General features: G+C 45.2%; 1 protein-coding gene across 1 annotated transcript; it reads left to right on the top strand.

Moving 5' to 3' along the window:
- The first annotated feature begins 472 nt into the window (after positions 1 to 472).
- LOC135205120 (PAT complex subunit Asterix-like) lies at positions 473 to 20,982 on the top strand. Its single transcript, XM_064235469.1, is given in 5 exon segments — positions 473 to 614; positions 1,940 to 2,013; positions 2,016 to 2,050; positions 12,136 to 12,233; positions 20,423 to 20,982. Coding segments are annotated over 5 exon segments (336 nt in total). The 5' UTR covers positions 473 to 561; the 3' UTR covers positions 20,499 to 20,982.
- Positions 20,983 to 22,128: the final 1,146 nt, after the last annotated feature.

Here is a 22,128-nt window from a genome sequence, read left to right as displayed (position 1 = left end):
CTGCATTCAATGACTCCCCCTCGAATCTTCTCCGCACTTTTTGGTCGTTTCTCCGCACTTTGGCAACACTGGTCACGATTCCCAACGTAGCGAAGAAGAAGAAGGTTTTGTTTACCTTTCTAAGGCTTCCCTTCCACGTCAAACCTTTCGGTAATGTATCAAAATTTGCCGAGATTATTTTCGAATATTAACGAAAATAAATGATTTAAGGCGTTTGGTTTACAATATATAATTATATAGATCAAAAATTATAAATATAGTAGTTAGTATAGAGATATACGATGCATTTTACTAATAATTAACGTATCAAGAATGCCGACATTTATCTTCGAATATTAACGATGATAAACGATTTTATGAGTTTAATTTGCAATATAAATAATAATAAAATATAAATATATAAACAATAATAATTATTATAGCTACATACGCTATATTTTATAAATAATCACGTATTTTTCGCGCGCAATTTTGAGAGACACTACCCAAAGTTGACCTTCTCCCTTCTTCCCGAACTGTCAAAAGCCTCCGACATCACATTTTATCAAATATTTTATCAAAATGCAGTCGTCCAACAGCAGCTCGGACCCCAAACGCAGCGACAAAATAGTCAGTGAGATGGATAATACATATTTAATATTTTATATGCAAAAGAAATGCGTAGCAACTTGTAAAATAAGGTACTTAATAAGGTACGTCTGAGGTGTGTCACTACTACCTAGTAGGTATGGTTGCTTACCTTATTCGATTCGTACCGGCGTCTTCAGTTATTACGGTGCGGTACCATGCATAATTTTATTTTAAAGTTACATACGTCTAGGATTGGTTAAGGGTTTATTTTAATTATCCCAGGGGAGCTTAGACTTAGATAGGTTAGGTTACCCTTAGGCTAGTCCCTACACCAGGTTAGGCGGCTAGGTGAACAGTGACTGTTTATATTAATTTTATTTTTTTTTATTTTTTTACTGATTTATTAATTTTTCTATAAAAAAAAAATGTTTGCCAGTCCCATTACCCTGTGCCTATGGTTGAATTGCAGGAATGCTAGTCTAAATCCCCCCCCCCCCCCCCCCCCCCCCCCCCCCCCCCCCCCCCCCCCCCCCTGGTGGCAGAGGTAAACACCAATCATATTTATCAATTTTCATATTTAATTTTTTTTAAATTTTTATTACTGATTTATTCGTTTTTTTTCTATCAAAAAGAAATGTTTGGCCAGTCTGTACCCTGCACCCATGGCCCCCCGCAGTATCGCTAGCCAATCCCCCCCCCCCCCGACCCCCCCCCCCCCCACCCCCTGGGCAGCAGAGGGTAACCACCAATTGTATATATTAATTTTCATTTTATTCCTTGTCATTTTTTTTTTTTTTTTTTTTTTTTTTATACTGATTTATTAATTTTTTCTATCAGAAATGTATGTTGCCTGACCGTTACCCTGCGCCCTAAGGCCTTCAATAGCACAGTAGTCTTATCCCCCCTCCCCCTGCCCCATGGCTAACAAATGATTCTCTTGGGGAAGGATGAATACAATTGAGAAAAGAATGCAATACATAACCTAACCTAACCTTACGCTGAATCCTGGTCCCAGCCATACAGGGGGGTTTTCTTACCCCTTGGCTGTGAAACTCCCTACCCCCTAACCTTCTTGAAAGTCAAGGTGGTATATAATTCTTACAGGGGTATTCCAGTTCCCCCAATTTTGTCAAGATATAGGATATTTAACAGGTTAATGTAGAATTTACAACATAGTTGAATTCAATTTGCCAATTGTCATTATTTTAACGTTTAGAGTGGGAGCATGATATTGAAAAATATTTAATAGCCCTCACTGATGGCACTGTATAAATACAGCTTTTGGTTACATGGTAATATACTTAAACAATTCAATCCTCTTTTATAAGTGATTAGATATTGATTATTAATACTGTAATTCACTCTGCAGGTACAAACCTCCAACACAAGGGTACACCAGGAGCCCCCAGGTGAAAGATCCAACAACAGATTACATGAACGTTCTTGCATGATTTTCAGCATGTGTGGACTTATGATGAGGGTACGTAAACATTTTTGTTTTTAATCCTTAGCACAGTGGTTCCAAACTGGGAGCCATGGCCCCCACCTGGTCGGTCATGTAGCAGAATGCAGGGACGTACCCCTGAGGCTATGTATGTAAATCATGGGTTGTATACATATACATGGACATGTATCCTGTATGAAAGAGGGTAAGGACCAGAAAACGTTGGGAACCACTGCTTTAGCACCACAAACTACTTGTCCCTTGACTTAATGTAGAATTCAGTTTCTGAACCACTAGATTTAAATTGTGATGGAGGGGAGTTGATGAAAATGAATTTAATGTAAATAGTTTTTGCCACATGTGTATCTTTCAAATTAATACATACATGACTTAATTTCTGTTTTTGTTTTGCTCAATGCAATAGCTTCTATCATTTTATGCTGCATTTAGTTTTTTAAACAATCTATAGCGATCTAAAATAAAATAAAAACTAACTGGAATTTTTCAGATTGAAGGCAGATAAGACATGAATCGGGAAAATTTTTTTTATTCATTTATCACTGAATTTGTATAACTGAATCACGAAAGTTTGGGAACGTGATAAATCCATAAATAAAGGTATAAGCCCTTCATTGGCCCCTTATACCTTTATTTATCTGTATAAATGTTATAACTAGGTAAACAACCATTTGGTAATCCATCCCACTTACTTTCCAAAAACTTCCTAGTGATTTGAATTACATTTTGGAAATATTTCAAGAGCTATCTAATGTTAAAAATAATTGTCTATTCCATCATTCACTTGTTGGATCTTCAATAACCAGACTAACTCATCTTGCCGTAGGGAATTTAAGCATTTATATAAACTTTCGTATATATCGTACAGTGGTATATACCTCGAGATACGAAATTAATCCATTCCAAGGCGGCCTTCGTATCATGAGTTTTTCGTATCTTGAACCGCAATTTTACAGGTAAAATGCCTAATCCGTTCCAAGCCCTACAAAAAAACCACCCCAGAGTAAATTATATTTCCAGGCTTACAAAAACTGTTCTAGGGTTACGACTCCGATCTGACGAAGAAAATATGACTCCAAAAAGGCAAAATACTGTACATACGTACTTGAGGGTTTTTTTAATATTCAACAAAAACTGTAATGTTCAACCCCCTTTTTACTGCATATATTAGGACTTTAGGCATATGTCCCCTTAGCCAATAAGCCTAGCCTATGTAAGGTTGCTACGTAGCCTCCTAGTCTATGATTCTGACATCTACCTAAGAAGCTAAAAGCTTAGATAATGCCAATAACATATATAAATAATCAGTATGTACTCATTCAAATAATTATTAATTAATCATTAACTATAATACACACACACCCACAAAAAAAAAACCTTCCCAATCGTTTGTTTTTTTTTTTTTTTTTTTTTACATTCAGCTCTTACGAGTACCGAACGAACGCCAAGCATCACTTTCCTAGGACACAGTAAAGCCATAAATTTTCATTAGTATCTTCTCTTCAACTAATGAAACTACCAAACAGTATAATAACCATTAATTTTATTCTTTATTCTATCTTTACCTACCTAATGGAGATACCGAGTTACTGACAGCTATAATGAAAACATATACATAACGTAGTATTAAAACAAAAGAGAATTCTAAAAATACGTATTTGTTGGCTCGATGATAGCAGTCTGATTTATTTTATATGTTATGATCTAATCACAATTTTTTTATTTAAATGTATTGCATTTACTCATTTCAAATAATTATTAAGTGACCATTAACTATAGTAAACAAAAAAAAAAAAAACCCCCTGAAAAAAAAAAAAAAGCTTCCAAACTTCTGTTTACATCCAGCACTTACGAGTACCGAAACGATCGCCAAGCAATCACTTTTTCCTAGTACACAGTAAGGCCATAAAATTTTCATTATCTCTCTTAAACTACTGAAACTACCAAACAGTATAATAACCATTCATTTGTTCCGACACGGCATACAAACCTTCGGGATCCTTTTACAATAGGAAGGTACTAGCGGCAGCTGGATAGGGGCTAAAGCTTTCGAACAAAGGGTTCGGTAGTTAAATGCTTGTCCGACAGGCTCGCGGGCTTGCTGCGACTGGGAGGTAAAACAAATCACTTTTTGCTTTCGGCCTGCTGGCGTGTAGACGTGTATCATCGCTCTCTGCCCGCTTCATCGTCGTTGCTTTCGCATGGTGTGATTTTCTTTTCTATTATCTAGTGAAACTGAATGTAAGTACAATCATTTCATATTTATTCCATTGAATTCAATTGTGAATTAAAGGATCTTGGTTTCTCCCACGCCTCCCGATTACCCGAGTGCCGGACTGAAGGGCGTAAGTGCGGGAATTCATTTTTTCCCAGAAATATCCTCGTATTGTGTATTGCTCGGTTGCCGAGGGCGGGAGAGCGCTCGCTCCGAGCTTATATTTTGGTTGGAAATGTGTAGATGAAAAATCGTAAGTAAGTGCCTTTTCATTTATATTTTTTTTGACATGTATGCTCGGTTGCCGAGCGAATGCACTCGGCACGAAAACTTATTCTGTATGGAAGTGGGAATCGCAAGTACAGTATTCTTTTTCATTTTCATATATTTATTTTGATTGTAGCAATACTCATTTTAGATCAGTTTCCGCTCTTACCCGGAAATTGATCCTTTCCCCTTTTTATTTGAATGAAGTGAAATCGCAAGTGCAGTTCTTTTTCATTTTCATATTTTATTGAGATTGCATTTATTTACTTGATCAATGTTTCCTCCGCTATTTCCCGGAATGATCCTTCCCCCTTTTTTATTTTGTATGAAGTGAAATCGCAAGCGCAGTATTCTTTTTTTATTTTATATATATTTTGATTGCATCAATTCATTATGGATCAAGGTTTCCGTTCATAATCTTAAGGAAATGGTCCTTTTACCCTTGCGCTCGGTACCGAGGGGCGCAAATGCGCTCGATCCGAGCCTTATTCATTGTGAAGTAATGTAATGCAGATTCTTTTTTCATTTTATTCCTTTTTTATTGATTGCATCAATACTTATTTGGTCAAGTTCCGCTCAGTTCAGGGAATTGATCCTTATGCCCTTGCATTCGGGCCCCAGGGCACGATTGCTCTCAGGCTCTTATTATTATTGTTGGGTACATGGGTGCTGTGCGGGGGGGGGTGGGGAACGAGAATCCCCCCCCCCCCCCCCCCCCCCCCTTCGCTCAGCTCCCACAGATGGCCCTTCCCCTTTTGGGGGGGGGGAGGTTATCTGGGTTCTTCTCCTCGCCCGATCCGTCGAGCGTGAGGGCGCGGTGCCCGATGTACAATTGTATTCGGGGTCTTCCACTCGTTCGGTGTGGGGCTCACCCCCCCCGCGCGAGGGGAATTGGGGGGGTTTCCCCCCCCCCCACTAATCACTACACTGTTATTTCCGCAGGTGCTACTGCCACGAGGGTGGACCTTGGTGAGGTATGGGCCGTCCTTCCATTGCAGGGCCTGCTAGTGTCCAGGGCTGCGGTTCTATGTCTGGGCCTACTGCGGTCACCCATGGAGTGGGTGACCACGCTCCAGGTGACGACGTCCCTCCTCACCTAGTGTACTCGCCTCACGTGGTAACATCTTGCCTACAGCCGCTGTGAAGTGCCGTTCGCCGTACCGAGAGGGGGGCCGTGCCGCCGCCCGCTTGTGGTTGCCGCGCTGCCGCGACCCCACACTTCCGCTGCCTAGAGCTCGCCCCTGGACCTGCCGCCGGTACCAGGATATTGCCTGGCTGCTGCTCCACTTCTTGTTTGGTTTCCGGTGCTGCTTGCCGTACCTGCCTATTTCTGGGCTGACTGTCCATGCAGTTGCTGCGCTGGCTGTCCCTGCCGTTTGCTGCGCTGGCTGTCCTGCCGTTGCTGCGCTGGCTGTCCCTAACCGATGCTGTGCTGGCTGTGCCTGTGCTGTTCCTGAGATGCCCATACCTGCTGACGTCGTCCCTGTTCGTGGTGGTACTACCCCAGACTTTGGTCTGTCGGTACAGGGTGCGTCCGGGCCTGTGGGCTTTCGGCTTACAGCAGCCCCGGCTCCGCCCTGGATAGCAGATCTTACGTCTGTCCTGAGGAAGCTGACGAAGAAGAGGAGGAAGGTTGTCGTCGTCGTCGTCTTATCTTCTTATCTTTCTTCATCGTTGCGGCTGCCGCCTCTTCCCCTTCGACTTCTAAGCTTCACAGCCGAGGAAGAAGAAGTTGCCTCCTCCCTCCTAAGAAGTCCTCCCTCGGGTAGCTTCTCGGGACCTGTCTCACCCTCGGTGGGAACGGGAGGGTTCCTTCCCGCTGGTCCTCCTGCTCCTTCGGGAGCGGGGCCCGTCTCTTCTTCTTGCAAGGAAGAAAGACTACGGGGACCAGATGGGTACGGCTTTAACTAAAACCGGTACTGCTTCTCGCTTGGTGTCAGTGGTTCTGCCACTGCAAATCAGGGCCGGGGGTCCGTCTTGGCCTCTCGTTCGCGGGGAGGGGTACCGAGTGTTACGGTCGCCTACCAGCGACCGTGCAGCCAGGAACCAGACTCTGAGCCGCTCAGCGTCAGGTTCACGGCACGGGGCGGAAGACTGGTGACAGCCGCTCACGCGACTCTCACCAGACCAGCTCTCGCTCGCGGTGAACCAGCTGGCTACCTGGGGACGTGACGGTCCACGACCGGGCCACGGGCTGAGGCTGGGAAAGAGGTCCCCCCGTTCGCCGGTTGCCAGCCACGGCTGGAACCAGCGACGTGACGTGCCGTGAGGACAAGCACCGGTCTCACTGTGACAGTGGAGCCTGCAGGTCGCCTGACCGTCGCTCTAACAGAGAGCGATCGATACGGCAAAACCAGCACCAGCTCTTCTGACACTCGAGGATCGGGGCCGCTGTGCTCAGTCCAGCCGTTCTCCACAGCGAGACGGTTTCGACCAGGCCTGCAGCTCGATCGCCACCGCGGGTGTTTGACAATCGCCCTGCAGCCCTCCAAGCCTGCTGGTTCTGCCAGCGAGCGAGGAGGGAGCGTCAGGTCTGCCTCTCCCGTACCTTCAACCACCTCGGGTTACACCGGGAGGAGCGAGGTATTGAGGAGAAGTGATCGTGAGGGGGTGCACCCCTCATGATCCCACCACGACGCCCTACGTGCCAGGCACGGTTCTTGGACCGGCCAGGACGTATGCGCAAGTCGATGGAGAAAGAACGAGAGGGCTGTCGCTGTCCCCCTTCTTAGGAGGAAGGTTCTCGGAATCTCTTGTTCGAAGGGGCTTAACGGTCCTACTCTGAAGATGCTGTGACTTCCGAGATCCAGAGGAACTTTGCCGAGGTTATGGCGCTGATTCGTCAGCACAACGACCTCGGGGAAGGATCGCCGCTCCCCCCACCACAGAGCCACGTCTCGGCTCGAGTCGTTTTGGGCCCGAGAGGGAACCCAAATCGACGGTGGGTCTGCCGCGATCGGAGCTTGCCGACTGTGTTGAACCAGGTAGTTCTCTCGTCTCCGGACAAGAAGGCTCTCTCAGTTCTGGCCGGTCGAACAAGCTACTTCACCTCCTCTACTGGACTGAGAGAGGCGTTTCTACGTGTCTTCGGACACCGTATTTGAATACCCCTTCCGGTCCTCCTGAGAGGGTTTCTTCGACCTCGACGAGGACTGGAATGAGTCGGAGGACCCCCCCCGGTATCCGGCCTCTCTCTGTCAGGTGTCGATCAGCCCCAGACGACGTTCACAGTGGCGGCAGACCCTTACCTACAGTATGAGTTCGTAAACCCTCCTCGGGAAAACGTTTTTCTCCTGACGATACGTTTTCCCAGGCTCTGAAAGGCCATCGCCGTAAGGGCGATGGCTGCTCCTTTCTTCTCAAAACCTGCTAGTTCCGCTGGGTTGAAGGCGAGCCAGTATCCAATTCCTCCCCCATTCCCTCTCTCCTTACGGCTACGAGGGAAAGGGGAGGGATCCTACAGAGATTTCTCTGTAAGATCCCACGTTAGGGGCTGCGCTACCGGGGGGCCCTTCGGGTCCTACCTGACGTAAGCCCCGGTCGTTGAGGAGGGATCCTGCCCCTTTCTCGATTTCTACGGGAATCGAGAGGACCACCAGCCGATATCGTTTGACGAATTCGTGGGGGGTTTCGCAGAGTGTCTTAGAATTCTACGGAATTTCTAGCGCACTCAGAGTGTTCGAGTTTTTTTACGATCTCCAAAACACTTAGGCGAGACCACGGTCCAAAGTGAGCGAGAATCCCCGATATTTGTTTACACGATAATCGGGAACCTCGCTTATGCTCGAATTCCTGTAATTTCTAGCATTTGGAAGAAGACTGCTGCTGAAAGAAGAGTATCTCACAGTAGGCGATTAACCTGGAATAGAGAAGGAACGGATGGGAACTTCCAGTTTGGCTTGAACTATCGTCTTCGGTATTCTGTTCACCATTGAAGCTTTCCTTTGGGAAAGACTTCTCCTTCACTCTCTTGACTAGAGAACGAAGAAGGCGGTCGATCTCCAATCCTTATTCTCATTCCTCGAGAGGAAAAGAATTTAGGATGGAGGTCGTGGTACAGAACCTACAAATATACTACGTATATTACCCTCGCGACATGATTCTTTTAACAGTTGAATTGTCCGGGGGTAGGCGCATACCGTAGTTAACTCTACGGTTTGTGACCGAGACGAATTGTATCTTAATTGAACTGCAACTCGGGGTGCCTGCAACCTCCAGCAGTTATCAGTTTCGATTTTAGATACTTGGATTGTCATGACAACACCAAATCAGCTTTTGTATTTACCGAAATCCGTTTCGTTTAAATATAATTGCTCGAGCGTATTCTTTATGCTCGATGGTTCTAGCCGAACGCATTCCTTCGTGGAATAATGGATTACCTGGCAACTCAGGATGACGAGTCACCGAGAGCTACTGCGTATTGAACTGCCTGATAGCAGCTCAGTATCAGCTAGGTCTCGGAGATGCACGGTCGGTTACGTCTCTCTCTCCCCTGGTTTGATTGACTACCGAACCGTATCTCTTGCCCAACAATCATGGACTTAGGTCTCTGATTAACAGGGATTCTCGCAATAATGAAGGACCATCTACTGCTGTGACGCTCGATTTCATCGCCTTCGACATTGCGAGAATTTTCAACAGAGATATCTCTTGGACTCTTTCATCTTTCTGTTTACCGCACGGTAACAAAAGTCTGTCCTAGTCTCCCGCTGCATCGCACCGCGATAATGCGAATGATTTTTGCAGACATTCTGAGTTTGTCTTCAAAATATCTCGTATTCGTAGGTGTGCAATTATTCATTGCTCGCCCCGAATTAACAGATGTGTCAGAAGACATCGCCTACTCTCCGACCTGACAGCTCTACTTCCAAATGTTCAGCCCATATAGAAGCAGTTCTTCAGGCAGTATTTCCCTGTCTCTTCATTACTGAAAAGCGCTCGCTTTTATTGCAACTACGATCCTCACCGGACAGCAATGAATAGCGGTTAGCGTTCTCAGTCTTTGTAGCCCAGGTTCAGAATCTTGAGAATCCTTCTCTCGGTTCAGCTGTGAAGACGTAGGTTGCTTTTTTCGTACACCTTCGTCTTCAACGACACATAGTGTTGTTTCTCTAGCTGAGAATCAACTATACTATGAGATATCTTTGCCATCAGGGACCTCGGTCTCTAGAAGGCAATTGACTTTCGCCTGTTGGGCACATGCCTTAAGAGAATCATCACCTCGCCTTCTGGCATCGGTGACGAACAAATTATTTGTTTAGTCTCTTGGAATAACCCTTTTCCCTTTAAGGCGAAGGTCACGTGACTTGCTCGGGTGCTTGGACAACTTGCCTCCTACCGAACGCAGTCAGTCGGCAGCTGTCAGAGCGCCCAAGTCAGTTACGAACTTCGCTGTGGACTTAGTTCGGTTGTTCCATAACAGTCTTTTCTTCGTCCTAACGGCTTGTCACAGTACCCATACCATCGACACCCACCATTGAGTGTCGGTGTCCTATCCCCTACCGAGAAGAACTTCACTGCATGGGGATAGGAGAATGTGAGACACTTCGCTGCAGACGGATAGACCAGTATGGGTACAGGACATCACCGAAGTCGAGAAGAGGGATAGGTCATACGACCATTCCCTTCTTTTCCTCTGAGGTAATTGCATGACTTTTCCTGCTAAGTCAAGCATCCAGGGGATGGGGGATTCGTGACGCTCGATTTCGTACCGACTTCGTAGCGAAGACTCAGAACCCTTCGGTTCCTGACGATCGGTTAGAGTCCTTCACAATCCCCTCCCTAATGGACTTCACCGCCTTCGATGCGAAGGAGATGCTGCTTTGTCCTGTGAAAGCGTGACCGCGCTTTCTGAAGAAACTCGACATCCCAGGCTGAGTGTTGAAGACTCTTCGTCAGCACCAAGATGACCTAGAAGTACACTCCCTCGAGTTACACAAGAACTTCTCCGTGGCGCAGGTACTGAAGGCAGGGGTTGGGGCTGGTACAACCAGACCACTGGCACCTCCTTCTACCTTTTGGATATTGCCCACAGGTCCTTGGATCGTTTTCCTTGGGACCCGTGGTGGCTGCTAAACAACATTGTGTAGCTAACCCAGACCCTAGCAGGCTGAACAGCATCGAGTCCTGGTGTGACTGTAAGAATAGATAAGTGAATGAGAGAGTGACTGGCTTCTCTTCCTATCTTTTTCTCACCCTCTACCTGTGGGTAGAGGGATACGGTCATCACCTTGCTGGATAAGGACGAGATGCCGGTGAGCTACTCGACAGAGCCCATCCTATCCCTTTCACTAGGGGATGGAGCGAATATCCACCACTTCCTCCTACAAGGAATGTGGATGCCAACAAGAGACAAACCATAACTTTATGTTGCCTCTTGCAAATAGGAACTTGTTCTTGTTTGCTGGTACGAAGAGATACGCTTGCCTCTCTCTTAGTACTTGGTCCAGAGGTCTGACCATTGATCCTGCGGTGCACACCCCGATCAATCGGACAGAGGCTTGGATCCCTCCCTCGCTCTTACGACCAGGGAGGCATTCCAAGGTTGGGCGAACACCAGTCTGTTCACAAAAGACTCAGATTCCTCCCACCAAGAAGTGAGTCTTCCTATTGTAAAAGGACCGAAGGTTTGTATGCCGTGTCGGAACAAATGACAATTTGTCCAAAATTGCATTTTTCCTAACTATACAAACCTGAGGTCCTTTTACACATAGTCCCACCTCATGCCGCCCCTCACTCTGCAGTTTTTGCTTGGGCCAAAAGCAAAAGTGATTTGTTTACCTCCCAGTCGCGCGCGCGCTCCTGTCGGACAAGCAGTTAACTACCGAACCCCTTGTTCGAAAGCTTACGACCTATCCAGCTGCCGCTAGTACCTTCCTATTGTAAAAGGACTCAGGTTTGTATAGTTAGGAAAAATGCAATTTTGGACAAATTGTCATTTCTATTCTTTATTCTATCTTTACGTAATGTTTTTTTTATTAAATGTATTGCATGAATAAATTTTTCAATTTACAGCATCTTTTTACCAATAGAATACATAAAGCACAAGGGGTAGATGCTGACCAATAGGAGAGCAGGATCTTATGGGGTGACTAGCATCAGGAACCAATGGGAGAGCGGGAGGATGGTGACGAGTTTACTCAGTTGGCAGGGTGCTAGTTTAAAATTGTTCTCGGTGGTCCGGGCGAATCTCTGGGACTTTACAGCAACAACCTTCGTAACTTGAGCAATTTTCGTATGTAGAGCCGTAAAATTTTTCGTATTTGCTTTCGTATCTCGAGTTTTTCGTAAGTTGAGCCTTTCGTATGTCGAGGTACCACTGTATTTTGTAAGATATTTAAATAAGTCAAACTTTCATGCCAAATTTTTATTTTATTAAGTCATCTTAATTGAAATAGGTGTTTTGGAGATGTGTTTAAGACTTATAAGAAATCCAGCACAAAAATTTATTTTTTCCAAACACATATAGTAGTTGTATTAGAGAGTTAATTCAATTTTATTTTTGATTTGGTGCTTCTAGTATTAAGTTTAACCGAAGGAAGATATCAAGCAGTACCACAGTTTTGTACATCAGATCCCATGTTGTTAATTTGTAATATTTAATGAAACCTCTTTATTTCAGTTGAAGTGGTGTGCGTGGGTTGCACTTTATTGTTCCTGCATCAGCTTTGCAAATTCTAGGGTCAATGATGACACTAAACAGATGCTTAGCAGCTTCATGTAAGTTGATACACTTTTTAGCTTCCTGTACTCATTTGTAAGTTGACTGGCCTATTTTGTCACTGTTTGTGTTTTGCAACCCAAATCCTTCTGTCTTACATCATTTCCATTGGTCTTCTACTTACTTGGTCTAAGTTTTGAAATAACTTTTACCTTACTACTCTTTTTCACATCCTTTATGCATACTCCTTTAGATGAATCTTATGAGAGCCTAAAATTGTTTCTCGGTTGCTTTGTTAAACTGATTTATATTCAACATTATTATGTCAATTTTGTACATGAACTTCCCTGGCAGATATATACTTAGCTATAGTCTCCGACGTTCCGACAGAATTTCAAATCTCGCGGCACACGCGACAGGGTAGGTCAGGTGGTCTACCTTACCCGCCGCTGGGTGGCGGTGTACGAACCAATCCCCCTTGCTTGTCAGATTTTTCGCTGTCGCAGGAACGATAACAACTGTTGTCGGTTCCTCTCGATAGTTTTTCGATTCTCGCTTGCCTGTAGTTAATTTGGACTTCTTTTGGTGACGTATTCGCTCTGTTTGGCTTGGCATACGCTAATTGTGGACCATTTTGATTTGGATTTTCTTTAACAATGTCTGACCTAGATTCAGTAGCTAAAACTTCCTGTTTTGTTTAGGGTTTGTGTGATTGAAGGATGTAAGGTGATGTGCCGAAAGCTTCGGTTGACCCTCACACGGTTTGCATGAAATGCAGGGGGAATGAATGTTCTTTTGCTAACCCTTGTAGTGAATGTAAGATGTTGAATGAAGAAGAATATAAGGCTCTCTCTTCTTATGTTAGGAAGTTGGAACGTGATAGAGTACGTAAGGCTTCCTCTAGAAGTTCTAGTAGGTCTAGAATGAGTGAGTTGGATGTGGATCCTAATACTAATGTAGAAGTAGAACCTTCTCTCCAAGTTTGCAGCCCCTGCTCCCCGCACCGAAGCCGAAGATTCGTCTTCGGAAGCGGCGGCTTTGAGCCACGATTCTATCTATGGATCAGAAGATTCGTCAGTGGAAGTAAGGAGAGTGTTAGTGATCAGTGCAGTGTCCCCAGTGTTGTGGAGGGTGCGTCTGACCGGCTCCTTAGTGCCTCTAGGCCTAGACCTCTTCCAGACTCCCAGTTCCAGTGGAGTAGGAAAGTTGAAAGCCGCAAGAGGGCTAGGGAGAACCCCACCGGTCATGCGTCCCTCGGCAGATCCTGAAGTACGCTCCCAGGCTGCCTCGGATCGCTACAAGAAGGAGCTCCTACGCCAATGCTTCTCCTCTTCGTCGTCCTCCCTCTCCGAAGAGAGGTTGGAACTCCTGGATGCGTCGCGCCATTGAAGAGGGCTTGGAAGGCTCCCTGCAGTCCTTTGGCTTCTAGTCCGGAGGTTTTCCCAGAAGAATCGTCGTTGGAGGCGAAGAACCCAAGAGATCCTACGATCGTTCTTCTTCTCGCGCCCCTCGTTCTGTGCCTGGTTCCAAGGAGGAACAGCAAGATTCTCCTACTAGAGTACTTGCAGGACTTCAAGCTCAGATCACGCGCTGGCAGACTCTCTAGCCTTTAGATCGCGTAGGAAGAAGGACGTTTCTCTTCCAAATCAAGAGATCTAGGCGCCGCCTCTCAGAGGATCGTTCTCCTCTTTTTAGGCGGTCTCCTTCATATGGGGAGTTTTCGAATGAAGGTAGGGGCTCACATGAGCACCCCCGCTCTCCTGGCTCTCTTTCGGCTTCAAGCGCCAAACATCGGTCGGACGCTCTATGGAGAAGAAGTTTTTTCTCCAGATTGGATTCCCGCTTCCGGTAAGCGCTCTGCGCCTGCACATCACGCTATTTCTTCAACTCCCTCGCGTGGGACTTCTCCATCAGCAGCCTCAAGAACCTAGAAGGCGCCCTTCTACAAGTAGGCGTTCTTCTTCCGGATGTCGCTCCCTCGAGTTTTGGATCGTGCTTGAGTAGACGTTTTTCTCCTGCTAGTGACTTCTCTCCCTACAGACGTCAAGAGTCTGGTAGGAGCCGTGCGCCTGATAGGCGTCCAGCTGTTAGCCGCTCCCCGCAAGGTAGGCGCCAAGAGCCTACTGCACGTCGATCTCCTAGTAGGCGCTCGTCTCTTTTAAGGCGTCCTACTCTGATTATTCTCCTCGGGGCAGACAACAAGAGTCTTTCAAGCGCCCTTCTCCGTGTAGGCGCTCTCCCTCTTCAGACTCACTACTCCTGACCGTTCGTCTCTTGGTAGGCACCAAGAACCTCGCAAGTGCCCTTCTTCAGATAGGCGCTCGTTAGCTTCGAAGCGCCCTTCTCCTGATTGTTATCCACTTGTCAGAGGTCAAGAGTCTCGCAAGCAGCCTTCTCCTAGTAGGCGCATTTCTCCTTCCAGTCGAACTTCCGTTGATCGTACTCAAACTGGACAAGAATAGAGAGCCGCGCAAGCGCTCTGCCCCGATAGGCGCTCTTCTGGCAGCCGCTCGCCTCAGGATAGGTGCACAGAGTCTGGTAGGCGCTCGCCTCCTCGTAAGCGCCCTGTGGATGTATCCAGGTCTTCTCTGGGTAGGAGCCCTACCTCTCCTTCAGCTGAGATTCCGTCTATCTCAAAGAGGGAGTCTCATTGTAGACAATCCAGATCTTCTCACCGTTCTCCGGTGGATTTGAGCTCTTCTACGAGAGGGCGCTCTCCAACCTCTCGCTCAGCTCCTACTAGGACCCCTTCGTCACCTAAGGATCTTCCGCGCTCTCTCGACAAGACATCCTAGACGGTTCTGATGAGGAACCGAACACTTCTGCTGCGGTGTCTTCTTACAAGAAGCTTACAGAGCTGCTCTTGCAAGTATTTGGGGATTCCCTTACTCCTACGGCTCCTTCTCCTCACTCACTTTTTTTTTCAACGGCGAAGACAGCGAAGAGTTCTTCTTGTGTGAGGATGAAGCCGACCCTTTCGATGAAGAAGGCACTGAGGAGTTTTGGTTCCTGGATGGCTTCCAAAGAAGAAGCGGGGAAACGATGTTCGCTTTCCCTCCTTCGAAGTTATCAGGACGCGCTGGTTTCTTGGTACGAAACAGGAGAGTCCTTGGGATTGGGTCTACCGTCTTCGGCTGTTTCTGATTTTTCGGCGCTGGTAGATTCCACTAGGAGAGCTGCCCTTAACTCTGCAAAGACGACTTGGGCAATGAATGAAGTAGACCACATGCTGAAAGGCATGTTCAGAGTGCTGGAGGTCTTTAACTCCTTGATTGGACGTTGGGAGTCCTGGCCAAGAAGATTGAAGTGCCAGAGTCTTTTTCTCCGGAGGATCTCATGTGTGTTTTGTCTTGTATGGACAAGTCTGTAAGAGACGGAGCAAGTGAAATCGCCTCCCTGTATGGGGCCGGGATCGTGAAGAAGAGGTCCGTATATTGTTCCTTCTTAACGAAGTCTGTCTCCCACGCCCCAGGTCTTCTTTGCTGTTTGCTCCTCTGTCCGCTCAGTTGTTCCCTAAACATCTAGTTCAGGACATTTCTAGATCGCTTTCGGCCAAAGCCACCCAGGACCTTTTGGCCCCAGTCAGCAAGAAAACCTCGCCCTTCATTCCCTACCAAGGCTAAGAAGGAGAAGTCAAGTGCTCGAGAACCCTTTCGAGGGGCTTCTTCCTCCAGAACCTCTACGTTTAGAGGTCGTAGACCTTCAAGAAGAGGTAAGACTTTTGCCAAGTCAGTCAAAGCCCCCAAACCCCCAAATAACTTGCAAGTCCTTCAAACAACGGTGGGCGCCAGACTCTTAGGATTTGCGGAAGTCTGGGCCCAGAAAGGGTGGATCCTTGGACCCTTTCAATTTTGAGGAGAGGTTTACCTCATCATCCCTTTCGTCGCAAGACCTCCCTTGACGACCACCCCAAGGGAGTTGACGGCCAGGTACAGAGACCCCATCATGAATCAAGCCCTCCATCTAGCAGTAGTAACAGATGCTGGAGAAGGAGGCTTATCGAAACTAGTGACAGACCATCGTTCATCAGGCTTCTACAACCGCCTTTTCCTAGTTCTAAAAAAAAAATAAGTCCTCAGGGGGATGGAGACCGGTGTTGGACGTAAGCGCCCTGAACTTCTTCGTAGAAAAGAAGAAGTTCACGATGGAAACACCTTCATCAGTGCTGGCAGCACTTCGTCCAGGGGACTGGATGGTTTCCTTGGATTTGCAGGACGGTTACTTCCACGTACCGATCCATCCTTCCTCGAGGAAGTTTCTCAGATTCATGATGGGGGGGAAAATTTTCAGTTCAGGGCTCTGTGTTTTCGGCCTCTCGACGGCCCCTCAAGTGTTCATGGGGATCTTGAGGAACATAGCTCAATGGCTTCATTTGAAGGGGGTGAGGATATCCATGTACCTCGACGATTGGCTGATAAGGGCCAATTCAGAAGATCGATGTTTGAAGGACTTGCAAGTAACACTGGAATATTGACGAAGGCGTTGGGGACTTCTCGTCAATTTCAAGAAGTCGTCGCTAATTCCCGACAAGAGTGTGTGTATCTCGGGATACGGATGAACTCTCTGAGTTTTCGGGCTTTTCCCTCTCAGGAAAGGATAGCCCGAGGATTCGAGAGAGTAACAACCTTCTTAGGGAAAGAAGTATGCACAGCGAGGGAGTGGATGAGTCTGCTGGGGAAGCTCTCCTCGCTGGAGCAATTCGTTTCCCTACGAAGGTTGCACCTGAGACCGCTCCAATTCTTTCTTCATCGGAATTGGAGTCGTCGTTCTCAGGATTTGACGTTCTCCCTGTCGTTATCCCAGGAAGTCAAGAAACATCTCACATGGTGGACAGATCCCAACCTCTTTGCGAAGGGACTGTCTCTTCGATCCCAGAGCCCCAACCTAGTGTTGTTATCCGACGCGTCGGACACGGGTTGGGGGGCGACTCTGGGAACCAGCGAGGTGTCAGGTACCTGGGTGGGGGACCAGGTAGCCTGGCACATCAACAGAAAGGAGTTGATGGCTGTGTGGTTGGCTCTGAGAGCTTTCGAGCCCAAAGTCAGAAGATTGGTAGTGCAGGTCAATGCGAACAACACTACAGCTCTGGCATATATCAGACAACAGGGGGGGACGCATTCCTTCTCCTGTACGAGACAGCAAGAGACCTTCTTCTGTGGACAGAAGAAGGGGAATCAAGCTTCTCACCAGGTTCGTGCAGGGAGAAAGGAATGTAAGAGCAGATCTCCTCAGCAGGAAAGATCAGGTCCTTCCCACAGAGTGGACCCTTCATTTGGATGTATGCCAGAGCCTGTGGAAGTTGTGGGGCAGGCCACACATAGACCTCTTTGCCACGTCGAAAAACAAGAGACTGGATCCTTACTGCTCTCCAATCTCAGATCCAGAGGCATTAGCAATAGATGCTCTTCTACTAGACTGGAGCGGACTCGACGTCTACGCGTTTCCCCCCTTCAAGATCCTGGGGCTAACTATCAAGAAATTCGTAGAGTCCGATTCAACGAGAATGATCTTAATCGCTCCCTTTTGGCCGTCCCAAGAATGGTTCACAGAGGTACTGGAATGGTTAGTGGACCTTCCAAGATCGCTCCCACTAAGGAGCGATCTACTCAGACAGCCCCACTTCGACAGGTACCACAAAAATCTCCTCGCTCTCAGTCTGACTGGCTTCAGACTGTCCAAAGTCTGGTCAGAGCGAAAGGCTTTTAGCAACAGCTGCTAAAGCAATCGCAAGAGCGAGGAGGACTTCCACCTTGCGTGTATACCAGTCAAAGTGGGATGTCTTCAGACGATGGTGCAAGAGAAAGAACATTTCCTCTTCCAGTACTCTGTGACCCAAATTGCGGATTTCCTATTTTTCTCAAAGAAGAGTGTCATCTTGTTGTGTCAACTATTAAGGGATACCGCAGTATGTTGGCGGCGGTATTTCAGCATAGAGGCTTAAATATCTCCGATGATAAGGACCTGCATGATCTTATTAGATCATTTGAAACGTTTAAACGTTCTCATGTTGTACCGAACTGGAATCTAGACGTAGTTCTACAATTCCTTGGATCGTCTAGATTCGCACCTCCTGGTTCAGCCTCTTTCGTGAACCTGACGAAGAAGGCTCTCTTCCTTATGGCCCTAGCTACAGCTAAGAGGGTGAGTGAGCTCCAAGCTATTGAGGGCAATGTCAGGTTTAAGGAAGAATCTATGGTGTGTTCGTTTCTTCCAGGGTTTCTTGCAAAAAATGAAAACCCATCACGTCCTTGGCCCAGGAGCTTTGAAGTTCGTGGTTTATCCTTTCTGGTAGGGGAAGAGCCTGAAAGAACTCTTTGCCCTATGAGAATTGTGAAGTATTACCTTACGAGGAAGGAGCAACTTAAGGCTAATCAAGATGTGCTTTGGTGCTCCGTGAAGGACCCCACTCGGCCCATGTCGAAGAATGCTCTTTCCTTCTTCCTGAGAAGTCTTATTACAGAGGCACATGTTGCCTGCAAGGAAGAGCATTTTAAACCTAACCCTGAAAGTGAAAGCTCACGAGGTGAGAGCCATTGCAACTTCACTTGCATTCAAGAAAAATATGTCTGTGCGGAACTTGGTGGAGGCGACTTTTTGGAGATGCCAGTCGTGATGTAAAAATCATGTATGATAAATGCTTCGCCTTGGGCCCTTTCGTATCGGCGGATTCGGTGCTGGGGCAGGGAGCTGAAACTTATCCTGTTTAAATTTTTGATATGTTACCCTATATTTTGATTTGTGTTTGTGGTTGTCTGAAAGAGGTTGCAGGAGGCACTCTTTTGTCGTAGTATTAACCCTTTGTATTTTGGTTAGGTGGTCTGGTGGGTTTTAGGCTCCTTGCAGAGGTAGTGGTAAGGATCTGTTATGTAAGCGGACAAGGTCCCTTTAACATGATCCGACTTGGATTCTACCACAGAAGGGGATCACATATCCCAGTGGTAGATCCGAGAGTCTTTCAGCAACAGGTCACGTCCTAGCTGTAGCTCTCCAGGCAATGCAGACTCAGAGACAGTGTCTATGAGTCTTCAGCCTGAAAAGGTGAGAACCAAGGTTTTTATATCCTACAACATTAGTTGTTTCCCTTCTTATCTGTATATTTAGCTGTCTCTTACCCTCCACCAAGGGTGCCAATCAGCTAAGTATATATCTGACAGGGAAGTTCATGTACAAAAATGATATTGTTAAACTACAATAAAGTTTTGTACATACTTACCTGGCAGATATATACGATTAATGGCCCACCCAGCCTCCCCTCAGGAGACAGGTGGAAGAGAAAAATCTGACAAGCAAGGGGGATTGGTTCGTACACCTGCCACCCAGCAGCGGGTAAGGTAGACCACCTGACCTACCTGTCGCGTGTGCCGCGAGATTTTGAAATTCTGTTCGGGAACGTCGGAGTCTATAGCTAAGTATATATCTGCCCAGGTAAGTATGTACAAAACTTTATTGTAGTTTAACAATAACATATTTCCAATTATTATACAGAGAAGTTGACTATGGTTGACTAGATTAGGTCAGGAAAGCACAGCTAGGATTTATGACCCCATCAAGCAAGTTGTGCTTCAGTACAGTTTGTTTGTGTCTGATAGCAAGCTTGTGCAAAGCTATATGGAAATTTTCATGATGATTTGACTGAAATGGTGGCCTTTTGACCAGTAGCAAGTTACTAGATATTGGGAGACATCGCAATGCAACTTGTTGGAGACTGAATAATTTAGTGAGGTGGCAGTTACGGGCCAGATCCTAGGTAGAATATCAAGAGGCCTCCGGGGACAGATGAAAGGACACGTACTATGTTACTTTGAGAATTTTTACGGATAAAAGTAAGTGTGGTAGGAGGAAATGTCTATAATAATATAAGGCGAGTGGATCTTGTTCGTCCGCTGTGTTGTGAAACGCGGAGTGTCGGGAACACAAGTCCATACACTTTAGTATCAACTGTGCAAACTGCAGCAGCGTTGGGCCAACATGTGTACAGCTTAGTGCGCTCCATAAAGCTAGTTGTAAATAAATTAACTTGATTTATATGGTCTAGAAATGGAACAGAATGAAATTGGAAGAGAATTTTCCTTGGGAAGAGTCTAGATCTGTACCTGTCTGTTTGGAAAAAGTGAAAAAAGATGATAGTGTTAGGTGGTATATGTATATAATTTTTTGCTCTACAAGTCCACTAGTACATCTAATAAAAACAGCTAAAGGTGAAAGTGTACGTAATATGATTTATGTACATATTTATGTTTTGTTTCAGGTTGTCAATCTCTGCTGTAGTGATGTCATACCTTCAGAACCCACAGCCTATGACTCCTCCATGGTCCAATATATAACGGAAAGAAAAATCCTTATTATTCAGAGGTACTTGGAGTTATATCTTGGGTAATTGTAAGTTTGTTATCAAGGAATGCCATTTGTTAAAAATATTTCTGTGTTAGTAAGTAGTTTAACTAGAACATTGAGTTGAACATCTTGATGTGGTATGGCTGGCCAAGATCATTGGTGAAATTACCATATTTCTAAAGTTTTTGTTTCATTTTGGTAATCTGAGATTACAGTTTTGTATTTCTAGTGCTTGTTTAATGTGGAATACATTTTTCTTTTAATCATTACTGACTTACGGTTATGTTAATTCTCTTGTTAACCTGACATGAAAAATGAAAAACATTGGAATGAGGGCAAGATTTTCCAGTTGGTAAACTGAACTCAAAAACATACACAGTAAGAATTGCAAAATGGGAAAATTTTTATATATAAATACAGCAGAAGAATGCTAGAGAGAGAAATAAAAGATAAAAAATATGATAAAATAAAAAATCAAGCCAAATAAAAGGTCGAGCTAATTTTTACTAACATTCTGTGGCTACTTTTGAAGAAAATTAAATAATTTAAAGAGAAATGCAATGAATAAAAACAATGTTAAATTCAAAATCAAGAAAAACCTCCCGACATCCTTGTTCTAAGGAGGTAGTTCATGGATGCATGATTTATATTAAGATCAGACTTCATTCTCAGTTTACGTGTTGTTGCTGAGCTGAATATTATTATTGCAAGAATAGTATAGAACAATTTACTATGTACAGGTTATGTAGTCAAGTCACCATTTGTAGTATTTTCCAGGTGCCATATTACCCTTATGTGACGTAATGAAAAAAACAAATGCAAATGAGGTACTTTTTGTGAACTGACAAATGTCCAATATGGCTACCAAAGTAAACAGAAACTTCAACAGAGTTGTAATGCTAACACACAGCATATCCATGGGATGTACTGAATTTAATTAGGTATATAGGAAAACAATTTAAGTATACATACTGTATTCATTTCCCAAGTGACTGTAAGATAATAGGCTTAGATCGCTAAATGCTTCCTATGTATATTTGAATTTTGTTGGGACTTTGAAACTAGGTTAATGCATTGTCATAAATGAGCTGTATGGTGAAAATATAGATACTGCTGTTTTTATGATTTCAACTTTCCTCATATGTGGATGTGTTTACCTAGAATTTTTAAATAAAACTGTTGGAACTGGAATGGTTTAATTGTTTTCCTTACATTTTCCAGAAATGTACACCTTGTAACACTGTTAATGAGAATATGTATTATATAATGTTGGGTAATGTACCCTGGATTGGAACTTTAAACAGCTGCATTGATTCAGTCTCATAAAGTCAACATGATTTATAGGTAAGTAATAGTTCAGAATGTTTCCATGAGAAGTAGTTTTTTTTTTTTTTTACTACAGTAGAACCTATGTTCTTTCTTTCATGGTTCCAAGTTTGCCTCTTCTTGTGAGAAAAACAGGATTGTGAAGGAGACATTATCACATCAAGAGGACGATCAGGCATCTTCATCTGTAAATCATCTCTCTATTCAAATGCCTTTGACTATAACAAATAACATGAAAGCACTGGACAAGACATCTCTCTCCAAATGCAGAGGTCATAGAACTGTATTCTAGAG

The sequence above is a fragment of the Macrobrachium nipponense genome, chromosome 48, assembly GCF_015104395.2.
Source record: "Macrobrachium nipponense isolate FS-2020 chromosome 48, ASM1510439v2, whole genome shotgun sequence".
Classification (NCBI taxonomy): domain Eukaryota; kingdom Metazoa; phylum Arthropoda; class Malacostraca; order Decapoda; family Palaemonidae; genus Macrobrachium; species Macrobrachium nipponense.
This window is presented reverse-complemented; position numbering and strand designations above follow the sequence as displayed.